The following is a 27,665-nucleotide window of genomic DNA, read 5'->3' as shown; positions in this document are numbered from 1 at the left end:
TAAAAATAAACATAAAAAGAGAAGGAATTGACATAAAATAAATATCAGCGCCAACCATGTACAACTTGAGAGCAAGTATGCTTAATCCATCTAAAACTCTTCCTAAAAGAACCTTTCATTTTACCTTCAACTGCATAAACTTTATAACTAGCAACCCTTTTCTTCCTTTGAAGTTCTGGATCAGTTAAACTCCACCCTTTCGTCGATGAATTCGAATATGAAGTTGATCCAAACCCCTTGTTTTTCTTATGATCATTATTAATATTATTATTATGATTACCTTTTGAATCTTTGTTTGAAGGTTGAGGATGAACTTGCATATAATTAGAAGCATATGAAGTACTATAAGATCTTAGATCTTGCATACTTGTCGGCGGTCCACTCGATTTTCCACCTCCATTGTTGTTGTTGCTACAATTCTCCATTTGCATTCTTCCTTCTCTACAAGACATAGATCTAAAATTCTCCATTTTTTTTTGTTATTTTTTTGTTTTTGTGTTGTGTCTAGTTCGTACTACTATATCTCAAAGGGCTAATGCAACGCGACGAGTAATGTTACTCGTCGCAATAGGGATGTCAATGGACTAGGTAAAATTGTTAATATGTAATCAAGGATTTTATTCTATGAAGAAGTTTTAGAGGGAAAAATGAGAAGGGGGAGAAAAATGAAGAAGTAGAAGTAGAAGTAGTAGAATTGTAGAAATGTGGATTTGGTTAAGTATAATTGATTAAGGTGGGGTAATGTGTAGATAATTATATTTATGGATCATCATAAATTCTTGGGAACAGTTTGCTGATCCAAGTGCTGGCGTTATTTGTTTATTTATAGGAGTTAGTACTTTTTTTTAAATAAAAATATATGTTGAATTTTGTATGTACTCCATATATTAGAGACTTAGAGTAATTTCAGATTTGCATAGTTGGTGTTGCACTACCTACTTCACTTCTATTTATTTCTTGTTTTTGTTGACTTTTTTTTTTTTTTTTTCCCTAGAGTTGGGCTAGCCTTGGAATGAGGGAAAGAATATTATTTTCCCTTTCAGAAAGGTATTTAATTAGAATATTAATATTAATTACTAGGGAAAAAATATTAAGGAGTTCCCTCCACTCCACGTCTCTAAGTTATATGGAGTGCTTCCTTCCAAAAAAAAAAAAACTAATTGTAGATTATAGACTTAAACAAATATCTCGTATTGAGGGTGGGTAATAACTTAAGTGGTTAGAGCTTAGTATAGGCGTATAGCTAATTAATTTTGCAAAATTTGACCACTAATGATGCAAAATTGTTGGTCGGTTTCATTATCAAATACAGTAAAAACTAATCTTTACTTGTTTTTATAAATTTAATAAGATACTCCGTTTTATTAATTACTCCGATCAATTATCATAAATTATATTGCATGCTAATATAATACGGAGCACTATATTTGAATAACGATACCACTCTATACTTATAATCTAGCTTATGCATATCGTTGTACATTTAATGCTTATATAGTTAGAATTACAACCAGTAATTACTAAAGAGTCCTGTACGTTCTCATTCTCATATGCATGTTGCTGGATGTTGATGGTTGTAATTTGATTTGATCGTAAAAAGAAGGCACATGGTCCACTTGTGTAGTCAAAATTGACCACTTTTATTGATTATTTTAGCATGCATCATTAGCCATGGTCCCATAGACATGAACTACAAAATCATTTGTAATCATATTTTTTAAGCAAACTTGTAATTATGCTAATTAGCACTCAATTTTACAGATCTATTATAGCTATTATTTCCTCTACATAGAGATCTATTTGTAATTGTTTGCATTGTCTTTATAGATATCAATTGATTGGTAAAATTCAAATAAGGGAGATATCGTGATACTGTACATACTTAAGACATTAAATTAAATTTTCTTTTACGACTACTTTTTATTATTTAAGTACAAAAAATTCATTTTGTGTGAGCTGAAAACTAATTAAGTAGCACGAATTGAAGTACATTGTTTCATTTGTACTAGTTATATATTTGAAAATTAAGGGCCTGTTTATATTTACTAAACTGAGTCGAGCTGAACTGAACTGAACTGAACTGAACTGATTGGAGCTGAACTGAACTGAACTGAACTAAGCTGAAATGAATATTTTATGAGAGAGGGAAATTAAGAGCTGAACTGAACTGAACTGATTAGAACTGAACTGAACTGAACTGAAAATAAGTAAATATGAACAAGCCCTAAATAACAAAATTTGTTTAAGAATTCCTAAAAATAAAAGTTTAATTTAAGAAGCTAAATATGGAGTATATATTATGGGGAACTTGTCCTTTCAAGGACAGCTCAGCTCATTACTGCTGTGGTAGCTCCACATTAAGCAAAGGGAAAGAGAAAGATACAACAAGGCTCTCTCTTTTTTTTTTTTTCTTCTTTCCTTTTATCGTTTAGGAAATTCTTTTATTGATTTTTGTTAGGGAAATTATTGATCTATTTTATTTCAGTCTGTTATCTTCATTTAATTTTAAAAAGGAGTAAAAGGTAAGTTAGGACTTCTTTTCTCCATCACTTTTCTTTTTCAAGCATGGTTTTTGTATCATTCACAATAATTGATGATTATATGTTGAATTATTTGAGCTACAAGGTGTGGTGTGGGCCTGTGGGGTTAAACCACTCCCACAATCCCACATATAATATCACAAAAGATTTTAAATACCAAGTAATATACATGAGATAGGCGGGTTAAATACTTATTACCTCCGTTAAACGTTATTTGTAGCTTTAGGGTATTATTTGTAAAATATAAAATATTTCAAAGTTGCACATAACATTTAATAGAAATAGTATAAGAAATGAAGTAATACATTATATATTGATAGATATCATAATTCATATGACATCTCTACAACGTGAAGTACTAACACATTCAACATCATTAGCTAGAGAATACAATGCTTATAAAGAATGTAGGATTGAATCTCATACATATCTCATTACTCTACTGCCGAATCAAAATCACAAGTCTTCATAAAAAAACGTTTAATAATAAATCAAAATAATATATTCGTATAAAGAATTGAATCTCGTACACATTATTACCGTATAGAATCACAATCACAAGTCTTCATATATAAAACAACATAAATTACAAACATTGGATCTTTATTCAAGGGGAAGGCCGGAAAAGCACATGGGAAGGCCTCGAAATGTACATGAATAATGCATAAGAAGTGAGAAGCGGTCCAGAAATTGTTGCACCGGTGTACTGAAGTAAATGTAAGCCACACTGTACTTTTTGTGTTGTCCAAAGGCCTAAGAATCCTAAGACAGGTGACACAATGCCGTAAGTTCGTCGTACAAGGCCGACGGTCCACACATTTTATTTCTTTTTTTACTACTACTATTATTTAATTGCAGCTTAAAACATTTCCAAGAAATACTTGGGACATTCTGAAATTTTTATTGTCATTGTCACATACGGAGTACTTAGATTGTAATTCATATACTACGTATTTTATGTGCAAGCTTTTAAAATATAGTACGATTATTTGTTACGTCAAATTAGTCTTCTACAATGGTGTTTTATTTGGACTATAGGTCTATAGACTATAGGCGTTTGTCTCATGCTGAAAGGAGATATACAACTGGATCTGGGCTTTATGTATATGGGTTTTGGGCCTATAAGCTATGTGGTTGAACATTATACTTGTATTTTTAGGTAGCTATACTTACTAAAAAAAATTGCCTAAATAGTTGAGAACATGATTATTATTTTTTAAATAGCTACTTGGCGGGCATGTTATAAATCAAAACGGGTTTACTTTTTTTTTTTTTTTTTTTTTTTTAAGTAAAATCAATTCATTAAAAAAATTTCACACGGCATTTACAAAATATATTTGAATTTAACATATACATAACATATTGAATCAAATAAAGAATTATTTCATATAGGCTATGTTTGTCATGTAATAACATATCTCTTTATATCCATTTAAAAGTGACGACATGATTTGTTGTAGCCCTTTTGGAAAAAAATGCTTATCTAAAAACTCTGGGAATTTCATACTTTGTACAAAAAAACTCCTTTTGTGATTTTTATTTGGCCTATTGGAATCTTGAGAGAGAATCTATGAAAATAGTAGTATCCAATACTTAAATTCAAAACGTAATCATGTAAGATTTCGCTAGACTTCTCATGACTTTTGATTTCTCAGTATGCACTAAGCTTATTAGAATTTTTTGTTTTACGGAGGTTGAAATAGTTAACTTACAATATTGAATTGAAAACTATATTAAATTTTTTTTGGGAAAATAGGATAAACATCAAACAAGAGTGATGAAGTATTTTAATTTAAGACTACTTACTTATTTAGGGCTTGTTTGGCATCATTTTTGGTTTTCAGTTTTCTGTTTTTTTTAAAAACCAAAAACCAAAAACTGGAAACAAGAAAAAGGTGTTACCACTTTTCTGTTGTCAGTTTTCAAAATTATCAAGATTTTAATAAGTCTATATATTTTTTGATTCATTATGTGACATATATAATACACTTTTAAAAAACAAAAAACCAAAAAACAAAAAACCACAGCGATGCCAAACGAACCCTTAGGTAGCCATGTTATCTTCACCTTGATTAATATTTCATATATAGTCAAAGTAATTCAAGTTCAGTTAAATTAAGTTAATTTCATCAAAATCAGATTTAATCCGTAAAGTTCAATAAGATCCAAGAACAAATATAATAGTGAACCAGTAAAAATTAAATAAATTTTAATTAGTAAAAATTATTTAAGTTCTCATTTAAATAAAAAGATCGAAGTTCATGAAACATAATTATTATATTTAGCAAAATAATTTATTTTTAGTTACCATAACTAAATGTATCAAAAATAATTTAGAGTTAATAAATATAAGTTAGAAGAAAACAAAGCCTACTTAAGAGGGTTACTTCAAAAATAATCACTATACAATTTGTTACTAGAACATGTCCATTTAAAAGTATAACAACCATGCATTTTTTTTCACCTACTTTATACTCTGATCTTTATTGATTTACAAAAGACTTCTGCTACAACATGTAAAAATTTCCACCCTCAAGTTATGATTTGAATGCAAAATCTCTCAACCGAATTAATTCTGGCAATACAACAGAATCCAAATGTGGTCTATCCTTCTTCCTAATCTCACTACACTTGAGAGCCAATTTAGCAAGTGACAAGGCCTCCTCAACAGGCCAATCTGAGATTAACGGATCGAGCATTTCGCTGAAAGTCCCTTCATCTATAGCTTCTTCAACATGGTAAGACAATGCCATAGGAGGTCTTGCCGTGATAAGTTGTAGCAGCATGATTCCTAGTGAATAAACATCGGACTTTGTCCCGAGTTTTCCTGTTTGCTGATACTCTGGATCTATGTAACAGAATGTTCCTGCTGCAGCTGTCATGTGGTACTGTGTTATTTGGTTTGCCACTACTGGTGGGACTAGTCTTGCTAGTCCTACATCGGCGATCTTGCTTGTGTAGTTCCCGTCTAGGAGGATGTTTGCTGGCTTGAGATCGCGGTGTACCATTGGCTCTGGCTTGGCCTCGTGCAAGAATAAAAGCGCGCTTCCTATCTCTGCTGCAATCTTGAATCTAGTCTTCCAAGGTATGGGAGGTGTATTGTTCCTGCAGAACAGTCTGTCTTCTAAACTCCCATTCTCCATGTACTCGTACACGAGGCACCCATACTCCGCACAGGCTCCTAGGAGAAGTACCATGTTTGGATGTCTAATTCGTCCTAGCACTTCAATCTGTTACAACAATGCAGAATAATTAACATCAGGTTGAGTAAAAACTGTTTATCTATTTCTCTCCGTCTACAAATAATAATCGTGTATATTGTTAAAACACCTTTTCAACCAAAAACTTAAACTGTTGGCCAAGACCCATAAATATCTTCTATGCCTTGACCTTTGTCACAGTGACTCTTGATATCATATACTATAAGCTGATAGTTGAGGTCCAGAAATATTTTTTATACTCTTTTCACATATAATTTTGGTAAACCGGCTACCTCTTGTTGAAATTGCTTAAGTCCTTGTGATGCATCCGGCCTCAAAACCTTGATTGCAACAGGGGTATGCTGAAGGACAGCTCGATACACAGGTCCATACCCTCCTTCGCCGATTTTCAATGTAGCCGAGAAATTATTCGTTGCAACTTCAATCTCCTTAAAGGTGTATTCTCGATGGCTAACTTGGCTAGCACTTCTTGCTCTCTGTCCATTCTCTTCTTGTTTAGCGGCTCTCTCCTCCACAATTTTTCTCTTTCGAGTCTCCATTTCGATTAATCGTTCTGTCATCTGTGCTACGTTCAATGCTGCTTGACACTTTTGTCGTTCTAATTCTGCCACAATCATCGCGCCTTCTCTTGCTAGATTTATATTCTCAATGCTATCTTCATTTCCTATACTTTGAAGAAGCTCATCCTTAAAAACCAACAAAAAAATCATAAAAATTAGATCTTATAGTACAGTGTAATAATATGTTACAATAATATTACAAGAAATTTGCTTAAAATGTTTCTTATGATCGAACATACATGCTGCTTTGCCGTTGTAGATTGCTTGCATATTGTATGATAGAGTTCCATTGTTTGCTTTATTTCGAGCTTCAATTGCCTCATTTCATCATCCAGCTCATCCTATATAAAAAGCCAAATAGATCGCTTAAATTAGCTTGTTATTAAGAATCATACAAGATTAGTGATGTTAAAATTACGGTATGTTTCACTAGTAAGGGTGTCATTTGATACTTGTATGGAACAATTTTCCTAGGCATGTGTATAATTATAATGTAATCCTAACACTTGACCATGTTCGAGGTTAGTAATGCTTACCGAAGTGAAGCTTTGACTTCTCGACAATGTTCGAGGACGTGGCTCATTGGTTTCACTAGGCTTGCCGCCGCTACCCTGTCGATTATGGTTCCTGCAAACATAATCGTAGGGATCCATTGAATTTGTGAACTTAAGGCATTATATATATATATTCATAATCAGTGGCGATTCCAGAAATTGTTTGTTATGGTTCGAAGTCACTAAACACATAATACATACCTAACATACAAACTTTTTTTTAATAAAAATAATAATAAAAAAATGGGTGTGCACATGTTAAGAAAAATAATACTTTTTTTTAGGAATGGATTATGTTAGAATGTTGTCAAACTTCAAAGGGTTATCATTGGGTTAATAGGTGATTGTCACAAAAAACAAAAACATTGGGTTAATAGGTGATTGGGTATTTGGGTATACGGGTGAGCAAAAGGGAATAATAGAAACATAAAAAAAATAACCAAAAAAGGAGCTTGTTACCAAGCTCTATCCGCTGCGCTACTGCTATAGAGAACTAGTATCTTCGCGTTTTATTTTACATAAATAGTTTCCCTGTTTTATTAATTTTAAAAACCGACAAGTTTTTCTCCAAATCTAGTATGGGTTCAGCTGAACCCACTGAACCCATACTGGAATCGCCACTGTTCATAATACTACCGTCTTTTCATATTTTTTGCAAGTTTGGGGTATCATTTGTGATATATAAAATGTTCTAAAGTTGCAAAAAAACATGAAATGAAGGTAGTATATGGAATCATTTGTCAAACATATTGCAAAGAAATTCTCAAAGAAATTCTAGAAGAAATTCAACAAAACATTACAAACCTTGGAGAATTATCGAAGCTATTATTGTTGTGTGGATGTGTAGGTGGTTGCCCCATGTTTTGAAGTCTACAAGATGAAAGTTCAAATGAGCTCAAACTCTAAGTTATTTTTTTTATAAAAGCTACTTTATGTTATAGAAGATAATTAAGTTATAGAAAGGATCGTTCAAATATTCTTACCGCAATGAATTTTCAAAGCTTGAGCTGTGTCGATGTTTAGAAGGTTGCCCTTTATCCGGTGATCTATAAGATAAACAACCAAATTGCTTAAATTTTTTGAGGTCATGTTGATTAGAAATTGTTTTATATACCCAGGTGCACAGTGCACTCAAGAGTATTTTTTTGCTCATTTCGATGATTATTGCTCATTATATCATCAAATGAACAAATAAAAACCCTTGAGTGTACCATATACCTGGGTGCATATAACAATCTATCCATGTTGATAATCACCAAATCTACGAGGGAAGCTCAAAACAAACTTAATTTTCATACTACCTAGAGGGGTTGTCGAAGTTATTGTTGGCGTTATGAGGACGAGTAGTTGGTTGCTCCATACCTTGAGATCTAGAAGGTAAATCATCAAAGGATCTCATACTCAATTTCATGTTATTAATTATAGTAAATAGAGAGACTATAAACAAACTCAATCATTAGAACATTTAAATTACCTGTTGTAGGCATTGTCTTCTCTTGTGTTGTTGTATGGACTACCTATAGGGCTGTTGTATGGACTACCTATACGGTTGTTGTATGGACTAGCAGGATGGTTATATGGACTAGCAGGGTTGTTGTATGGACTAGTTGGACGCCCCGTACCTTGTGCTCTGGAAGACAATGATCGAGTAGGTGATTAGATGACTAAGCGTGGTAACTTAATGTATAGTCATGTTTGTGTCAATAGTTGTAAAGATTGTCGTCGCCATTGCTGTAACTAGACTTAGAGCTTGCAGACTTATTAGACCTTGCGGTTTTGGCGTTCGAATTAGAAGAAGGTACTTGACAAATATTAGAAGCACGCATTGAGTGTATCTTTCCTTTGTAGATAACGTACACAGTGCAAAAGTCTGGTGCTGATTTTTCCAAACTTGTAGGTACATCTTGCGGCCTAAACCTCCTATCTCAAAGGAAAAAAAGGCACCATTTTCATTTATATTCTTTTTCAATTATTGATAATAAATTAATAATACTCTATTAAATTTCATAAGCAAGTTAATAAAACATAATAAAGGGAAAATTGATAGCAAAGATGACCTTGTAAAAGCATTGAGATTGGAAGCGCCAACAACAATATTGCCAATGGAGTGTTCCGCAATGTAACTAATAAGTGCACTTGCCACATCGATATCATGGAGTACCACCTCGTATGCACTTATCTAATAAAGAAAATAATAAATCGAGTTATTACTTTCTCTGTCTCTAAAAGTTTTTTAATAGGAAAAGAGAGTATTTAACCAGAAATATTAATGGCAAATATTTCAACATTTGACATATAATTTAAATTGCGTATTGTTTACCCCTTTTCGACCACAATATCCACGGTAAGGAAGAAATAGTTGTTTCACTTCAGAGTCCGATGGGGTTGAACCAGTTGGACCATAATTCATTTCTGCAAACACCCAACTTTCAAAAATATCTCACTAATTTTTAATGAACCAATACATATGTATATCAAATAAATGCAATACAGAATAACCTAAATAAATAAATAAATAGATTTGCGTATAACACCTTCAAACCTACCTCCCTTAAGACAACAAAACATGTGTGTAGATTTCAAAAGGTCAATTCGTCAATAAATCTATTTTCAAATATTATTCATTATATATCTTTCTAAGTAAATTTTTTAATATTGTTTTGTAAGGTTAGACATTGATCATTCAATTTTTTTTTTTTTTTTTATCAAAAATATAAATATATAACAAACTAAAAACATTATTTAAATTCTAATGAATTTTATATGGCAATTTCATTTGTTAGAACTTGTAATGAAAACATCATTTAATTTATTTAGAAACAGAGAGAGTAATAAAACACCAACGACACAATAATATACTTACGAGATTGGTAATTGTGGGTTTTAACATGAACAAGAACAACAGTGAAGTCTTTTGATCCTTTCAAAAAATGATCCACGGTCCATTGTACAGCTGATTGACTATTCTTCCCCTTATCAATTGCAATGGCAACACTATTATGCCCCAATTCTAAGGGCTCCGGTATAGCCATTAATCTAATTAATACAAAACCAATAAATAATTTCAGCTTCCTTTAATATTTTACCCAATCTTATATGCAAATTCAAGAATTCAACCAAAAAATGCATGAAATTTCAACTCAAATAAAATTAATTTATTTGAGTTGAAATTTCAATTTTGCAAACAACCCTTTTTCCTCCTCCGTCCTTTTTTTCTCTACAATCTACAAACTTTTTTTTTCCTCTTTAGTTTCTTTTCTCTCTCTCAATCTGTGAAAAAAAAAATTCGGGAAATGAGTTTTCCATTTTTAACTTAAGATATCTATTTTTATTGTACACTTATCATTTATTAGAGTCAAGCGAGAACAAATCTCATTTTACGTCTATATTTGGCAAAACATGAAAAAATTATGAGTAGTCATAAATATATAACTATATCCAATTATCCATATCTAATTTTGTCATTGTTTTAAAATTCTTACCATCTCTATACCAAATCACAATTCATTTTGTACTGTATAATGTATCTTAGACCTATAAAATATGCACTCCTAGCTCAAGTTCGAGTTACTTGATTATATGTTTTCTCACGGTGAGAAATTTTATACAAAGTATTGAATGATGGTGAATATATAATTGTACCCTATACCTCACTTATTATGCTCTTATTCTGGTTCTCATTTGATTAGAAAATCAATATCAATATATCATTGTTCCTACACTAGTATAATTTGAATCAATTACTTGTATGTTACAACAAAATTTGAATTAAGGGTCACAGAGTATCTCAATTCAATCATCTATACATATACTTGTATTAGTTATTTTATGTGATGCACACGCAGATTAGGTCAACATGTGAATGGCGAAAATGTCTTTCTACCTCACACACCGTGTGTGTTGAATACTTCCGTTACCAAGAAAGATCTATCTTATCACTTTTTTTATTGTACAATAATAGAATATTAATATAATCAATTCATAATATAATACAATATACTTCGTATTATTTAGTTGAGTACGTGAATCTTGTATGTAACTAGTAAGAATGTAAAATCACAACTTATATACAAAATTTTCTATAGAAAGAGGCAATCTTTTAATTTTATGGTATAATAAGCAAAGTTTAAGGAATTGAGATGATTAATGTAAGTCGGGTTAGAGTTACGGAGGTTCTATGTGATTATATATGTTAAATTGTGTATATCTCCGTAAGTGGAGCGATGTATATCCCTCATGTACAAATAAATAGTCAGTACAAAAGTAAGCAATAAGTTTACGTACAAGATCAAGAATATTTACAATACGGAGTATACGATTAAAGATGAGGAAAGGATAATTTCTATAATCTCACTTCCCAAAAATGTAAAAAGGAAAAGAGAAAAAGAGAGAAATAATTATTAACTCATAGTTAAATCTCTTAGCCGGGTCAATTCCGGCAAAACAACGGAGTCCAAATCAGGTCTATCCTTCTTTCGAAGCTCGGTACACTTGAGAGCCAATTGAGCCATTGCTAAAGCCTCTTGGAAGGGCCAATTAGACACGGCTGGATCGAGCATTTCCTCGAATTTACCGGCCTCAATGGCCTCTTCCATATGGTATGACAATGCCATAGGATGCCTTGCAGTGAGCAACTGAAGCAAAATTATCCCTAATGAATAGATATCGGATTTTGTACCAAGTTGTCCTGTTTGTTGATACTCTGGATCTATGTAGCAAAATGTACCAGCCGCGGCTGTCAAATGGTATTGAGTCATTTGATTCGCGACTGTTGGGGGTACTAATCGCGCCAACCCTACATCACCTATCTTGCTCGTGTAGTTCGAGTCTAGGAGAATGTTAGCCGGTTTTAAGTCCCTATGTACCATAGGCTCTGGCTTTGCCTCGTGCAGGAAGAGGAGGGATGTTCCTATCTCGGCTGCAATCTTGAATCGAGTCCTCCAAGGGATGGGAGGGGTGTTGTTCTTTCGGAACAATCTGTCTTCTAGGCTTCCATTCTCCATGTGCTCGTATACTAGGCACCCGTACTCTGGACATGCTCCTAGGAGGAGTACCATGTTAGGGTGTCTCATTCGTCCGAGCACCTCGATCTACAATAAAATTACAAACAATTTTTCAGTGGATCAAATAAATTCATAACTATCTATCCATTTTGGTGCCTTAAAGTATTGTATAATTCTACTTTCACAACTTGAGATGGTTATGTTAGAGTATAAAACATAATCTCAGGCCTCAACCTTCAGCTTAAGCTTCTGGTTGAGTTGGTCCTTTAACAGGTTAAAAGACTTTGAGCAACCTCATCACTTTGTAACGTGACACAATTATCTATTAAACTCATGATATAAGTACTAATTTGTTACATTACCTCTTGTTGAAATTGTTTTAGTCCTTGGGATACATTCGGCCTTAGAACCTTGATCGCGACAGGGGTGTGCTGAAGTATGGCTTTGTACACAGGTCCATACCCTCCTTCACCAATCTTCAACGAACTAGAGAAATAATTAGTTCCAACTTCAATCTCTTTCAACGAGTACAATCGATAACTGACTAATTGGCTTGATTTGTTTCCTGATCTTCTTATATCTTCTTCATCCTGTTTTGCAGCTTTCTTCTCTGCCAATTTTCTCTTTCGACCCTCCATATCTACTAATCGTTCTGATAGTTGTGCTGCATCCATCGCGGCTTGGCATTTTAGCCGCTCTAGATCTGCTACTACCAATGCAGCCTCTCTTGCTAGCTTGATCTCCTCAATATCATCATCTCCAGTTTGAATATAATCAGCCTAAGAACAAAAGATGTTATAAATTGAAACATGACTTTTAGTTTGCATTGTTTGAAATATAACTCAAATGCATTATATTACAAATGCTTAAACTACCTGTTGCTTTGCCACACTTGCTTGCTCGCAAATCGAATGATAAAGGTCCATTGTGTTCTTTATTTCAAGTTTTAGTCTCGCCATCTCAGCTTCTAGCTCATCCTTCAAAGAAAGAAAATAGAGACAAATCGAGACATCAATCACTTTTATTTACTCATAGTCCTACCTTATACTCCGTACTTCCTTGTCTCTATTTGTTCTACGTACTATAGAACAAATAGAGACAGAGGGGGTATGCACATATCATCAAAATAATATTAGTTATAACGCGACTAATGATTTTTAAATGACAACAAATAGCTTACCGAGGATGAATTTTGGGAACTCGTGGTTGAATTAGGTTGTTGTTCACTATATTCAACAGAAGTAGCAGACTCAAAACTATTGGGGTTGGAACCATAATAAGAAGGATTTCGTCCTTGATTGTATCTATCTGGTGTACTAATGGTTTCGCTACTCGAATAAGAATGTGAGTTTCTGCATACCAACACAATCATCCACAAAACTCAATTGTATTAGGCCTACAATTTAATCTATCCAACACAATTACGCCTTGTTTGTAACACGTCGTTGCTAGAAAAATTAAGTACTCTATAGAACTTTTCGACGAATTTCATTACCTGGAGTTATTATCTGTGCTTGTATTACTATATGGAAGAGGTGGTTGTCCCATAATTTGATATAAAGTAGAAGAATTATTCGAGGAGTTATCAGAGCTCCTACTATAGTAAGGATATTGCTGCTGGTAACTTGGGAAGTCAATTTCATGTCGAATTCTCGGGTTATTGTAACGACTATTAGATGTCACACGTTGCTTATTTGGTGATTCAGTACTGTTGCGTATACTTTGTGGTTTAAGGTAGTGAGGATCATGTGTCATTCGATGGTAAATGGATGATATATCAGCACCACCAACAGGCGTAACAGGGTTACTAGAGGAAGAGTAATTCCTCTCAGAATGTACCATGCTCGACCGCGATGTACCACTTGATACACTACTATTGCCAAAACTAGTCTTGGAGTTATTGGTCCTGTATGTTGAGGTTCCGGAGCTTAAACTTGACCGTCCTGTGGCCGCGATAGGGGCCGTAGGCATTAGACATACGTTTGAAGGTCGCATCGATTGCACCTTCCCTTTGTATATCACATATACTGCACAAAAATCAGGGGCTGATTTTTCAAGGCTAGTTGGAACATCTGCTGCTTTAAATCTCCTGTATATATATCAAAGAGAAACGATAATAAAAATCACGTCTTGCAATATTATGTGTAGTATAGTTCTTATAGCAATGCGCAAAATTATATCAGTGACAGATCTAGAATTTTTTTTAATTCAAGCATATAGATTTTGAGGTACACTTTTTATCTGTATCGTTTCAATTTTATCAGATGTCCCCGAAGGGACGAGGTACACTTTTTATAGTTCCCTTAAATTGTTTTTAAGGAAAAATTCTTAATTTTCTATTCACAAAATAGACCATACATGTAAGTAACCTTATTTTTTGGCCTAACTTTTCCATTCATATAACCAAACATGATAACCTCGAGGAATTCATCGATACATTCAAGATCTATTTTCCTTCTAAATATCAATTTTGCAAACAAACATAAGGAAATAGCCTCAGCAAATTCATCTTACATTCTTAAATGATGTCATGAAGAACAAATAAACAACCTTGAATAAGGAACAACCTTGTGATAGCATTACGATTCGAGGCCCCAACAACAATATTGCCAAGGTTGTTGTGCTCGATATAGTTAACAAGTGCACTTGGAACATCGATATCATGAAGTACTACCTCCATCGCGTCTATCTACAATAGAAAAACATTTAGACAAACATTGTAAAACAACCCCAAAATTTCAAGTATTACGAATAGAAATTAAGTATTGCGTACCCCTTTTCGGCTACAAAATCCTCGATAAGGAAGAAATAATTGTTGTACATCGGAGTCTGTTGGGGCTAAACCGGTTGTCGAAGATTCTAGCTCTGTATATACAAATTTATAACACCCAAAATAATAAATTTTGTGCAAAAAATGAATTTAAATCATGAAATTTCATGCAACTATCACCAATATATAATTTATATAAATTATAATAAATAATGCCTTAAGATTAAGGTAACTCACGGTTATTAAAATGGTGAGTTTTAACATGAACAAGAACAACTTGAAAATCTTTTCCCTTCAAGAAATGATCAATAGTCCATCTAACAGCTTGTTGGCTGTTCTTGCCCTTATCAATGGCAACCGCGACAGCATTATGACCCAATTCAATGGGTTGAGCTGGTTTAGCCATTCATATGATATGATACGATATAATATGATATGATACCTCCTTACACCCTTCTCTTTCTCTCTCCTTCCTTGGTTGCTTCGCGTTCTCTCAATTAGATTCGCGAAACAACCAAATGTTTCTTTAACTCCCCTAAACTCGGGGGAAATTTTTCCCAAAAAAATAATTGAAACTTAATTAAAAGCGAAGCTTTTACAATTATTTCATTTCATATATGTCATTCCTATAGGAGTAAACAAACAACGTACGTCTTACCACTATTATCTATCCTACATGGAGTGTTCTGTTTTTTTACAACTAATTTTAGTAAAAATATTTGAATAAATATTTATGGATGATAATATATACAAGTAACACTTTTTATGATTTTCTTGGCTGTATTAAGTTGGCTTCTAATTTTATCTTATCTTACCCAAATAACGGTGGAACAGTACCTGTTATTGACCTTATTGTTATCCACTTGTATAAATATTATTATTTGTTATTTATTCTAATTATAAGAGCTAGAAAGTTTCTATGAACATTGAATGAATTTTTAATATTTTATGAAATTTTAATGTTATTATTAGAAAAAATTAGAAAATAACACCAAAAAATTTACAAAAAATTAATTATAATATCACATAATCTCAAATTTTTAATTATAACACTACAAAAAAATCAAAAAATTTGATTTTATCACCATCTAACGGATTTTTGGATGAAATCCGTTAGTGGGACCCATCAAGTACACGTGGCATTCATTGATTGACTAAGAAAAAGTAAAACTGAAAAACAAAAGAAACATTCAAAAAAAAAAAAAAAACTAAACCCTAACCCAGCCCCACCACCGGCAACCATGAACTGTCGCCGACTCCCCATCCCATCACCACCGTCGCACCCCCAGCCATCGGAAAACCCACCTGCGTCGACCTTGAAACACTCCAGCCACCAAAAAAACCCACCTAACCCATCCTTGAAACACCCTAGCAACCAAAAAACCTTGAAACACCCATGCCCTAGCCCCGATTTTGTTGGTTTTTGGTTTCTCGGGTTGTTATTTCTGGGTTGGTTAGGTTTCGATTTCTAGGTTGGTTGGGTTTCGATTTCTATGGTGGTTTTCAAGGGCGGAGCTAAAGGGGGGGCTGGTGGAGGCCCGGCCCCCTTGGCCCAATTGCCAACCCTTTTATTTTTAAACTTGCCCCCCTAAATAAATAGTATAAAATGTTAATTTTTGCATAGTTATAGTGATGTTAAGTTATTAGCTCAACTGGTTATACCCCTATACTTACCAACACTAGACCCAATATCAAATCTTATAAGCCTCAATTGCTTTTTTTTTTAAAACCCATTTTTGCTTACTTAATGTGTAGTATAAGTCCTGACCCCCCTAAATTTTATTTCCTGGTTTCGCCCCTACTGGTTTTGGCAGTGCTTGAGCTGGTTGCAGGGGATGGGGTGGTTTTTGGGGAAAAGGAAGGGCGAAATTGGTGGAGTCAGCGATTTTGGTGGGGTTAGGGGATTCTGGCGGGATCGGATATCATGGGGTTCCGGGCCTTCCGGCGGTTGGGTTTGGATTGTCTGCAGCTTGGGCAGATGGTCCGGTGGTGGGATTGGGCTGGGTAAGGATTTAGGTTTTTTTTTTTTTAAAAAAAATAATTTTAAATTGTTGAGTGACACGTGTTCATACTTCATAGCGAGCCTCACTAATGAATTCCATCCAAAAATCCGTTAGATGGTGGTGAAATCAATTTTTTTGATTTTTTTTTTTTTTTTTTTTTTTTGGTGTTATAATAAAAATTTGAGATTATGTGGTGTTATAATCCATTTTTTGTAAAATTTATGGTGTTATTTTCTAACTTTTCCAAATTATAATGTCCATAGATCTTTGCTCCTTATTACCAAATGTGTTTGGTTAAGCATAGGAAATTCTACTTTCAGTCATAAAGAGAAAAAAAAAATCAAAATTGTATATTAACTAGATATCATTTTACTATGTTGTTTCTTACGTAGTATACAATATTGTGAATTTACAGCCAAAGTAATTTAATATGGACATCCCTCACAGGCTCCCTCTATTCATTTTAGCATTTAAATCTAATTGTTCGAGAAAAAAAAATTATATCAAAAAACGATCGATTATCTTTTGAAAATATAAGGAAAAGTAATAAAGAGTTAAACCCCCAGTTGTAAAGAAAATTAAACTAAATAATTGTCCTTTTGACAAATGCGTCTGAGAAAATATACACGTAACTCTAGATGTATCTGTAAACAAGCTAATGGATTTAATCTCTAAGAGCACAACAGGCAATGATGAAAATAACAAACAATACAACAAGAAGTACAACATTGACAATAGTAATTCTTCTCCAACCCTTCATAAATAAAGCTAAATAACCAGCTTTGCATGATCCACAATTATAGCACAAATTATTAAAAGCATTGTTCCAAACTTTGCAATCTGGATCTGGTGAAGTCAATCCCTTTACTGGAACTATCCAAGATGTTGCACTTTCATATGTAAATCCACATTGTGCTGGTGGTTTGCAACATCCTGTCTGTCTCAAAAGAAAAAGAAAAAGAAAACATTTATCAAACACTTTTCTTATTAAAAAAAGAAAATCACTAAAAATGCATTCATAATCTAAAAATAATAACCTTATTTTGACTGACAAGATAAAACAACATGATAAAACTAGATGTCTTACAAGGGTTTGAACTTTGATTTTTGCAGGAAATATGTGTTTAAAAAATTGATTTAAAATAAGAAAGTTCAAGTTTTCTCAAATATATGCACTTTGTATTTCGTATTGATTTTAACCTATTGTAAGTTTAAGACATTATAAAAATTAAAATATATGAAGCGGGAAATAAAAAGAAATGAAGAGATTGAGTTTGAAATATGCTCTTGGACTATTAATTTTTGGAGGGGGAAAGGATTTTTTTTATTTTTTTTATTTTTTTGGACAAAATTAAAGGGTGTTTTTCTTAGAGCTGGATGGTCTTCTCCAAATAATTCAATTTTTTTCTGAATAACAATATTTAAAACAAAATAATAATTAAAAAAAAAAAAAAAAAAAAAAAAAAAGCAAAAAGATTATACCTCAATAGATGTAAGTTTAGAGCGCTTAAGAGTAACAAAATCCATAATAGACCTAAAAGCACCAATCTTGCCACAAGCATCATGGCGAATCATGCATGACTTAATATCCTCCCAATGACTTCCACCAACCATATTATTCTTCAGCCAACTTGAGAACCCTTGAAGCTCATACTCCTTAACATTACCCCCTAGAACATCCTGCCCATTTCCGCCTCCCTTAATCACCGCGCCTCCAACAGTTAAACACGCTAGCAACCCTATGATTACAACGAACAATGCAATCAAATACAACCACAGGAAGAGGGTTATTCGACAGCATGAGCCTAGGAGTCCGATGAGGGAGATGATAAGCAAGCAAGTGCCGAGTGCAAGGAGAGGCTTGTACATTATGGGATCACAAGGGGAATTCGCTGTTATTTTAACGAAATAACCAGCCAAGAGAATAGGTAATGAAATGCATAAGGTTATGGTGTTTAGGCATCCTAGAAGAACATTACTTACCGCCATTACAAATTCCTTGACTAATTATGTTTTAGAGTGTTTTTTCTTAAAAAAATCGAGTTTTGAAATGAATGAGTAAAATTTCTTTACCTATGGAGGAATAGAGAGAATGACCCCAAATGATAATCAAGGGGTAATTTTCTCTGGAATGATGCAAAATTTTTAATAAAAATCTTCCCAAATTGGGTGGCAAGGAGAAAAGAAGGGATTAAAGGGTCCCTAAATATGGGGATATTATTTAGAAGTAGAAAATTGTGAAAATACAATTTTGAAAAATGGGCATGTTGTATTAACAAAAAAATTGTTAAAATGTTTGAGATCAAGGATAGATATTCTCACCTGTGATTTAGCCTATTTTCAAGTTGACTAAAATAAGAGCCAGAAGAGAAAGGTAAAGAAAACCAGATATGGTATTTAGTTTGATGAGAGTGACCAATAATTAACAATGATCTTCAGGTAAAAGAGACCATTTTCATGTTTGATGTTCAAATCTAGCAGCACAAGAGAGTAGCTTATTACTCATATTATTATGTCATTTTATACATCATGACCCATTACAAGCTATTAACTACTAATTTTGCCAAACACCAGCTAAAACAGCAATTACGAACAAAAGAGTATATACACGTATTAGTTGCTCTACAAAAACGGGTAAGTTCACAAACGGCAGATTTACCAAGGATTGGCTCAACTCAATGACCATTAACTCAGATTAGATTTGGTACCATTTTGGCGCAATTTTAGGGCCAGTGTTGGCATCTTCAACAATTAAGGCGAAAGGGGAGGGGGAAGAGCATCACAATCTGGTTCAATTGTGAATTGATGAGGCTAGCCTTTATCAAAATATTGGTTGACAACCCTGCCTTGAGCTAAACCAGCACCTTGCAATTAAATTTGACCAATCTTGAACCAGTTAAGCACATAGGCTATCACTGATAGAAACTAAGCCGCTCATAAAGATTGTGCTACCTGTCGTATTAGCTTACTTTAATTCACCAACAAAGTGCAGACTACTGTGTCAATGTTGTGGCCTGTGGGTTTACAGAACCTCATAGAAGAGCTCATCTACCAGTAATTTCACATGCCACTTATAAACAGGATGATTGGCGAATGTACCATATAAGTAATGATACAGCTTCCAGTAATGACACAATAACATATTACTTGATCCAATACCACAAATCCACAATGCAGCAACTATAAGCACGACACAATAGTACATCTGGGCAAAAAGTAGAGCATTTCAAAAGGACACATATCTCATACTTCGTATATCTTTTCATAATGTTGCTAGTGTTTTATACACTTCACTACAGTGGTCATATTTTATGTACATACAAGTTTTTTTGAGCAAATAGTATAACTTACAGTCATCCTGCAAAATTCTTTACCAAGCTCTTTCCCCAGAGATCCCCTGTTCTATTTCGCTTGTGTTAGATTGGACAAAGAAATATATACAAGGAACTAATAATATAGAGCTTTAAGGGTTTCAAGAAGCATTAGAGAAGAATCACAGCCACGATAATCAGTGCCACAACTGTAAATACCAGAGCCTGCAATCATGGAGATATAATGTTACTAATACATGAGAGAATGGCAATATCCAAACACTTTCTCAATTTATATTCAAATGAACAAGCAACTTGAAGAGATAGGCGAGCCATGACATGCAGTTATAGAAATGATTATCTAATCACGATAAATGTATCCAGTTAAACATTAGCAGGAGTAACAAGCAGAGAAGTGGGCAGGAAAAGCAGACAGTGTGCATAAGGTAAGCTATGCGAATCTTCAGACCTTGTAAATTTTTAAAGCATTAAATATGTCCGTTGATGCCAGTAAATACCACCAAGAAGCAAGACATGAACTAGTTGAAGGTGACCCTCCCACCCCCACCCCTCCTTTTTCCCCAAGAAATATAAATGAAAAAGAAAGAAAAAAGAGAAAGTATCTTGATTAAAAATTTCAGTAAGGTAAATCTGTCTATTGAGATGTAAGACTATCAAAATGCATAAACTACCCTCATACACTTTTACAGTCTTACTAGCATACATTGACGCTTTGTTTGGATAGCAAAGAAGGAAGGAAAAGAAGGGGAGGGAAAATGAAGGAAGGGAAGGGAAAAGAAAGGGAGGGGGAGGTGAGCTCCATTTTCCCTCCAAATCTCTCCAATTTTGGAGAGATTATGGTTATTAAAGAGAGAGGGAAAATGGATCCCTCCCTCTCCTTCCCCTTCCTTCCCCCAATCTTTTACCTAAACAAGAGATTTTGTCCCCCTCCATTTCTCTTCTCTTCTTTTCCTTCCATTTCTTCCTATCCAAACAAAGTGTAAGAGCTATGTACATCATATGCTATTAGAGGCTAAACACAATCTAATTTCAAATCTACAGTATTTTTTATTACTACGCTGTGAACTTCTAACTCCATTGATATCAGTAAAGGCCAATTAAGCAAACAATAGCAGTGATGTCCGCAAAATCCAAGACAAAGTGTGGGCATAAGCCAAGACAAGCAATGCCATGTCATAGACAAGATACTTACAGCTATTGCGCAAGTGGCCAGTCCAATCCTTTCCCTAGGATCTTTAAGGTAGTAATTTCTGAAGTAAAGGATTGTAGCATAGTACCACATCAACGGGAATATGAAACCAAGCAAAAAACTGCCAGAAAGACGCATGTTTTTATTAAGAGAGAAGGCAGAAAAGTGGGCAGGACAAACAAATAGAAAAAGTTGGACACTTACGAAAACCAACCAATACCACAGCCAAAGCATGGGAGTGGTTTATCATACAGCCCCAACAATTGGTCCTCTCCATCCCCAATAAGCATATAATCCCCCTTTTTTTCAGGGTCTGTTGGGCAGCCTGCGGTGGATAAATACATTTGAATGATTGAGATAACTATGGAAAGAACATTTAAGCGGAGGAAAAAAATATCAATTTATGTTATATGTCTGGGTGCTGCAAATGCATGCACATTCTCAATTTCTCATGGGCCTCATCCTTATGTTTAAGAATGACTACTTCCCGAACCTTATAGTATGCTGCCTTCCCTCAAACAACTCCTATTTGGCCTTTCAAACCTTGCTCAAATAGAGAAGACCAAATATTCATGCATCAGAACATATTGGAACATTTTGCCTCAAACACCCCTATGATTTTATCTCCTAATGTGTTCAGTCCAATCCAATCTTTTATCTCACAACATACTCCCCAGTGTTTACCTTGTTCAAAATAGGTCAGGCTACAGGGATAATTGCACACATTTACTTCAATATATTTTAGCTTGTTTAAGCAAAAACGAAAATCATGGTAGGATTAATCCACCAACACTCTATTGGCAATCAAATAAATGGACAATTATCATTCTTATCAAAACTTTGGTTTCCAAATGTAAATTTGGAATGTCACCATTACCTAGTAATCTTTGACATGATAATATCATCATAAAAAACAAACATTTAAGAGCCCAAAAACCTTGATTTGAGCTTTCACCCATAACATTTAACTCATTTAAACCAAATTCTAGCCAAATCATACAATGTCCTTTCTTAAACTAGCAATCATTTTATACTTCCATTATATTACCAAAATGGGATAATAAGCAGCACAAAAATAACAAAATCAAAATGAGAAAAAAAAAAAAAAAAAAAAAAAAAAAAATCATACTTTGTTCCATGCTTGGCTATAGAAAAATTCACCAAATTGACATGAAATTCTAGATGCAGCTGCCCAAGTCTCTCTTTCTATAATCTGCAACATTAAAACCACAAAAATTCATCAGCAACATAAATCACCTTCTCTATAATTAGACATACATGAATCAATTGATAATCTAAACACACAAAATTAGCAGAGCAGCTTCAAATTTCAAATACCCACCAAGCAAATTAATAAAAGACAGCTACGGCTAGGCTGAATTCAATCAAATTTTGGGAAACACAAATAAGATAATATCATCAATTAATTACAAAAGATTGAAACCCTAAATAACAATGAAAAAAAGGCAATGAAATAGTTGGATTCAGCCAAGAAATTAAGTGAGACTTGCCTGAAAAGGGAAGGTAGCTGGATAGTGGTAGCCAAATGCTTTGCCGTAGCTCTGGAGAGAAAGACAGGTGGGATGTCTTTACAGTAGAAGAAATAGAGAGAAATGGGGGCATTGGCATACTCAAGGAGTGGGGTACATGACTACAACAAGTTAATGTTCACAACGGCGACGGGTCCTTTTACTATTTTTGGTTGTTATTATTGAGTCGTCGAATTAGAGTCTGTTCCGATTTTATAAGAGAAGGAAATTAGAAATTGAACTGAACTAATTGGAGCTGAACTGAACTGAACAAGTCCTTAGTCTCTTGTTAGACAGTTTTGATAAGATGGTGAGACCGTGAGAGCCTGAGCCATATGACCAAATAACCGGGTACCAGGTAGGCAGGTAAGTGGAGTGTATAAAATTTGTTATATATACCTGAGTGTACTGTATACCCAGAGCTATTCGCTCATTAATTTTTGCTCATTCAATAAATGGGCAAAAATACAAATGAGCAAATTACTCAGGGTGTACAAAATCAGCTCTCGAAAGTATATGGGATATTTTCGGTTAATAATAAAAGTAAATAAGTTATAATTTATTTTCTTAAACGGATTTATGATTATGGATTTATGGGTACATAAGTACACATTAACAAAATATCCATCTTCATCCTTAACCAGCACTATACACTGAAATATCGAATTACACTTAATTATATACTTCCACTATTGGACAAAAATAAAATTAAATTGTAACAACTTATCACTTTCTTCTTATCGGTAATAAAATTTTGTCAATTAATTTGTTTATTTACTTAGTATAATATCTCTTTGAAAATACGTGCTAATGTCGTGTGTTGCAACTTGAAAGTAAACGTAAACCGAGTAATTACTACCAAAAAAAAAAAAAAAGATTTGTGGCCTCGTCTTAAAATTTGGTACGAGCCCACAATCAAAAACACCACCAAATAGCCCAATATTACTTCCTTTCTTCTTCTCTCTCCAATTCTCAATTGTAGGGTTTATCACAGAAAAACCCCAATTCAATCTCCAAAAGCCTGTCGTTTGATTTCTCTCTGTTTCAACCCCACTATCTCTCTTTGCCAAAATCTAACATGGAAGCATTAACACCCCCTAAATCACACAATTCCAAGAAAAAAAAGAGGAAAGCAATCGAATTTGATACCCAAGTTCAAATGTTGAAGGAACAACAAGAGAAAAATGCACCAATGTTAGGGTATTACCCTTCTGGGTTCGACCCATTAAACCTTAAAAACCCAGAATCAAGCAAACTAGGGTTTTTCAGGGATCAAAAACGGCTTAGAAGAGTTGAACTTGTTGTGAAACCAAATGGGTCTAAAGTTGATTATGTTGGTAATAGTCATTTTGGTGAAGCTGCTGTTGGTAGGATGAATAGTTATGCTCTTGCGGTTGTTGATAAACGTTCTCAGTCTTTCAGATTGGCCCCCATTAATGCTAATAGGGTATAATTTCCTTCACTTTTTTCAATTTTTGTTTTTTCAAGCTTATTGTTTGCTTAATTCTGGTGTACAAAGAGCCACAAAAGACAGTAATTTACTCGGGTTTTGATCCGGGTACCATCGATTAATCTAATTGGAGATTCTGATATTTGATTGTGTTAATTGCTTTTAATGAAGAAATGTTGATATTTTTTGTTTGTTTAGTTAGTTGAAGAAGGGGATTGCAGCTTGGCTTTTGTTATTGTTTGTTTGATTGATTGGTTTCCATGAAAATGATTTATGCTTGTGTGATCATTCAACTATTCAAGGAAGAATTATGGGAAATTGAAGATTTTTACGTTTGATTATTTCATTAACAGTGTCATGTTTATCATCAACTGGTATAGCTATGCGTTTCAGAATTCATTAATGACAATATGACATTTCCTGTTATATAGATACGGAGTATGCAAAGTTGCTAACCAAAAAAAAAAAAAAAAGTTCGAGGAATAACAGAATGCTGCATTGTCTAAAGTGGGATGTGTTTCATAAAGGCAGTATTGGCTGTCGTTTGGGTTGTTGTCAGTAGAGCGACATATTGCCAGGATCATATGATGCGATTTAAAACCCTCCATTTGCTTGTTTCTGAGATTACAATCTACCAGCATTCTTTTGAAGTAGACACCTATTTGAGCTCGACTCCTTTTCCTAACATGGACCTTGTTGTTGACAATGTTCAGGTATTCAGGCTACAACCATTAGCTAGGGCATCACGTGCATCTGAAACGGAACCAGAAACTCCAGCCAAGATTGAAGATGCTGAAGATAGAAGACTCAAAAGGCATAAACTTACAGACCGTTATGGTACCAAGGGTGCAATAAAGAAGGTTTGTATGCTTCCACTTGGATATTTAATTATATATTGATACCCATCTTTGGCGTTAGGATCTTAGGAACCAAAGGCTTATGCTGTGATACGATGTAGGGAACTGTTGTTCTTGGCTCTGTTCCTTCTTTACTGATGATGAGATATCTAGATCAACATCCATTTGTTTTTCTGCGTTATGTTATGCGATAAAACTCCTGAACATGTTCTATTAAGTTTTAACCCAGTTCATGTTTGATGAGTTATGGGGAATCATGATGTATACATATACCATTTGAGCTAAGGACCAAATTATGAACTCATCAAGTGATGAAACGCTAATTTTGAAAAAAAAAAAAAAAAAAAAAAATTCTTACGGATTAGTCAAAGATAAAAATCTGTCAAGTGTAATATAGTAATTTGTAGCTTCCAGATTATTAATAAGAGAGTCAGAAATTTCCAAAACTAGTGCTCACAACTTCAAATGTATTAAATTGTATATAATACAGTATAGAACACTTGTATCGTCTGGATCAGATTTAATTCGGACAAATTATAGATTAGTTGTCTCTCTTGCAGGACAAGGAAGCTATGCGGTTAAGTCAAAAGGAAGATCCTGATGTCATGCCTGAGATAAACCAAATTTTAGAGGCAACTCCTATAGACAAGACAGCAATTGAAAGTTCCAGTTTGAACACTGACAACAATCTTCCCCCACACGATCTCTCTGCTACAACACCAGAGAAGGCTTATCTGCTTGATAAAATTATTCTCAAGGGAGAATGGGATTATGTGAGAGACATTTTGGAGCGGTTGCAATCTGGGCAGGAGATAAAACCAGATGTTTACCCAAGTTTTGTGTGCAATCGATGTTACAAAGTGGAATTAAACAAGGTGAGTTGGTTTAAGATAGACTTTTATTTTCATTTGAAATTCACTTATTTGAACTTGTTGTAGTTGTAAATTGAAATTGGGTACCCTTATTAAAACTTATTTGAACTTCTTTTCCTATAAATAAATAAAATAAAATTGTGTATGGGAAAAGAACATAGCTGTAGGCTGATACAAAATTTTATTTTATTTAAAGATGGCATTTATCTCTTGCAAGAAGATGTAGAGCTGGTAGTGATAATCAAGGCAGCATCTACATCTTCTTGCAAGAGATTTGTGTGTTGGAAATAAGTTGTTATTGATATGTGATTTTTTTTGCTTGAATTAAAACAATAGCAGAAGGTAGTTAAGAAAAAATAAAGGGAAGTAGGTGAGCTTAATTGCACTTGTCAAGCTGTTCTGCGTATATATTGTAAAGCTAGCCTTTATTTTTCTGTGTCTTTAGGGAGGGGGTGGAGTAAGTTGGTTGCTCTGTGTGAGTTTGTTTGGTTTGAGAATTGAGACAAAGGAGCTAATGATAGTGTACTTAGGCTATGTTGTTAATCTAGCACGGCAAAATGTAGTAAACGGGGATATGCTTCTTTGGGCTTGTTGTGTATTAAGATAGCAAAATCTGGCAAAGTACATGATCATGGCTAGTATTTTGGGCAGCTCTGTGGCTTTTTATGCATTTTCTGTCCAGACTTCATTGACTAAGTGTTGTTCTGTCTAGATTTCATTGCCAATATTGTGGTCATTGATCTCAATATCATTCTTTAACCTGAATGCTTTCCCCATAGGTACATATAGTCATATATGTGTGTTATTTTCTACTCTTGATTCTGTAGGATGAAGCAGAGAAGAGTAGGCTTGCTGGCATCCTGTCATATATTTCTCATCTCATAAACATCAAGAATCGGTATTCTGCTGGTGGTGGTGGAAAATCTTCAAAGCATCACGTTTATCTCCCAAGTATTTTGTCACAGAAGTTTGACAAAATGTTTATTAATAAAGAGAAAAACAGGCTCTCAGATGACAAAATAGGCTCCCTCATCAGCTATGTGCTGGTTCTCACCTTATTTGTTGATGAGTTTCAGACTGATTTTACAGATATTGCCAAGGATCTGAAGATGTCTGCTTTAAGTCTAAGACCTTATTTCGAGAATTTGGGCTGTAAGTTTGCCAGAAGAAATAAGGTGACTGTTGCTACCCTTCCTACTCCTCTTAAGTTCCCAACACTGAGGAAGAGGAGAAGAGGGTAATGTAATAATGGCCCCTGCTATTCTTTCACTTTCCAAACAAACCTTAATTCCTTCCAGAGGTTTGTTATTGGACAGCGCCTCTTACAACATGTGATAATCAAAATGGGGATAGATTGAGACATCAACTACATTTATTTTTTGTTTTGTAATCTCAGTTGGCATATCAACTCTATAAGGTAAAAGTTGTTTCAGTGATTGAAAATTGAAAGATTACTGTGCTAGTTATGATGGCTTCATGGTTTATATTGTTGAGCTAATTGCATAGATGTACTTATCAAATGATTAATTGTGCTTTTTTAAAAACTGATTTGAAATTGGATAAACATGCTTTTACTCTCTCTGTTTTTGGATTTTTATCTTGGCAGGATATTGATATTGATATGCATATGCTATTATGTTATTAAGTTTAGGTGACATGAACTCTGTTGCTAATTATTTCGTGTAATACTACACAAACTGAATTGCACAGGACCAGCACAGAAAATTTTGATGCATAATTACATGTTTACAATTTTCTAATCACGTTAAAAAGTTGTTAATTAGG

At 33.9% G+C, this 27,665-nt stretch overlaps 5 protein-coding genes across 5 annotated transcripts; 1 reads left to right on the top strand and 4 right to left on the bottom strand.

Moving 5' to 3' along the window:
- Positions 1 to 5,077: 5,077 nt before the first annotated feature.
- LOC145621473 (U-box domain-containing protein 52-like) lies at positions 5,078 to 9,907 on the bottom strand. The gene is made up of 13 exons (XM_081676210.1): positions 9,739 to 9,907; positions 9,196 to 9,287; positions 8,933 to 9,054; positions 8,619 to 8,795; positions 8,350 to 8,505; positions 8,238 to 8,245; positions 8,094 to 8,136; positions 7,859 to 7,921; positions 7,680 to 7,745; positions 6,858 to 6,948; positions 6,561 to 6,662; positions 6,034 to 6,447; positions 5,078 to 5,770 (listed from the first exon to the last, which is right to left on the bottom strand). Exons 1-13 carry the CDS (start codon positions 9,905 to 9,907, stop codon positions 5,078 to 5,080), a joined length of 2,196 nt encoding a protein of 731 aa, XP_081532336.1.
- A 1,368-nt stretch (positions 9,908 to 11,275) lies between these two features.
- LOC145624410 (U-box domain-containing protein 35-like) lies at positions 11,276 to 15,287 on the bottom strand. The gene is made up of 8 exons (XM_081677438.1): positions 14,886 to 15,287; positions 14,652 to 14,737; positions 14,446 to 14,567; positions 13,374 to 13,967; positions 13,059 to 13,230; positions 12,754 to 12,855; positions 12,241 to 12,657; positions 11,276 to 11,965 (listed from the first exon to the last, which is right to left on the bottom strand). The coding sequence occupies exons 1-8, from the start codon at positions 15,052 to 15,054 to the stop codon at positions 11,276 to 11,278; spliced, it is 2,352 nt and encodes a 783-aa protein (XP_081533564.1). The 5' UTR covers positions 15,055 to 15,287.
- Positions 15,288 to 17,315: 2,028 nt separating this feature from the next.
- On the bottom strand, positions 17,316 to 19,073 carry LOC145624412 (tetraspanin-8-like). Its single transcript, XM_081677440.1, has 2 exons — positions 18,134 to 19,073; positions 17,316 to 17,588 (listed from the first exon to the last, which is right to left on the bottom strand). The coding sequence occupies exons 1-2, from the start codon at positions 18,638 to 18,640 to the stop codon at positions 17,316 to 17,318; spliced, it is 780 nt and encodes a 259-aa protein (XP_081533566.1). The 5' UTR covers positions 18,641 to 19,073.
- A 797-nt stretch (positions 19,074 to 19,870) lies between these two features.
- LOC145624413 (large ribosomal subunit protein eL20z-like) lies at positions 19,871 to 22,833 on the bottom strand. Its single transcript, XM_081677441.1, has 5 exons — positions 22,684 to 22,833; positions 22,302 to 22,385; positions 21,377 to 21,497; positions 21,176 to 21,293; positions 19,871 to 20,187 (listed from the first exon to the last, which is right to left on the bottom strand). The coding sequence occupies exons 2-5, from the start codon at positions 22,309 to 22,311 to the stop codon at positions 20,134 to 20,136; spliced, it is 303 nt and encodes a 100-aa protein (XP_081533567.1). The 5' UTR covers positions 22,312 to 22,385; positions 22,684 to 22,833; the 3' UTR covers positions 19,871 to 20,133.
- An 845-nt stretch (positions 22,834 to 23,678) lies between these two features.
- On the top strand, positions 23,679 to 27,364 carry LOC145624411 (uncharacterized). Its single transcript, XM_081677439.1, has 4 exons — positions 23,679 to 24,148; positions 24,865 to 25,011; positions 25,569 to 25,883; positions 26,708 to 27,364. The coding sequence occupies exons 1-4, from the start codon at positions 23,780 to 23,782 to the stop codon at positions 27,119 to 27,121; spliced, it is 1,245 nt and encodes a 414-aa protein (XP_081533565.1). The 5' UTR covers positions 23,679 to 23,779; the 3' UTR covers positions 27,122 to 27,364.
- Positions 27,365 to 27,665: the final 301 nt, after the last annotated feature.

Source organism: Chenopodium album, chromosome 3, assembly GCF_948465745.1.
Source record: "Chenopodium album chromosome 3, dcCheAlbu1.1, whole genome shotgun sequence".
Lineage (NCBI taxonomy): Eukaryota > Viridiplantae > Streptophyta > Magnoliopsida > Caryophyllales > Amaranthaceae > Chenopodium > Chenopodium album.
This window is presented reverse-complemented; position numbering and strand designations above follow the sequence as displayed.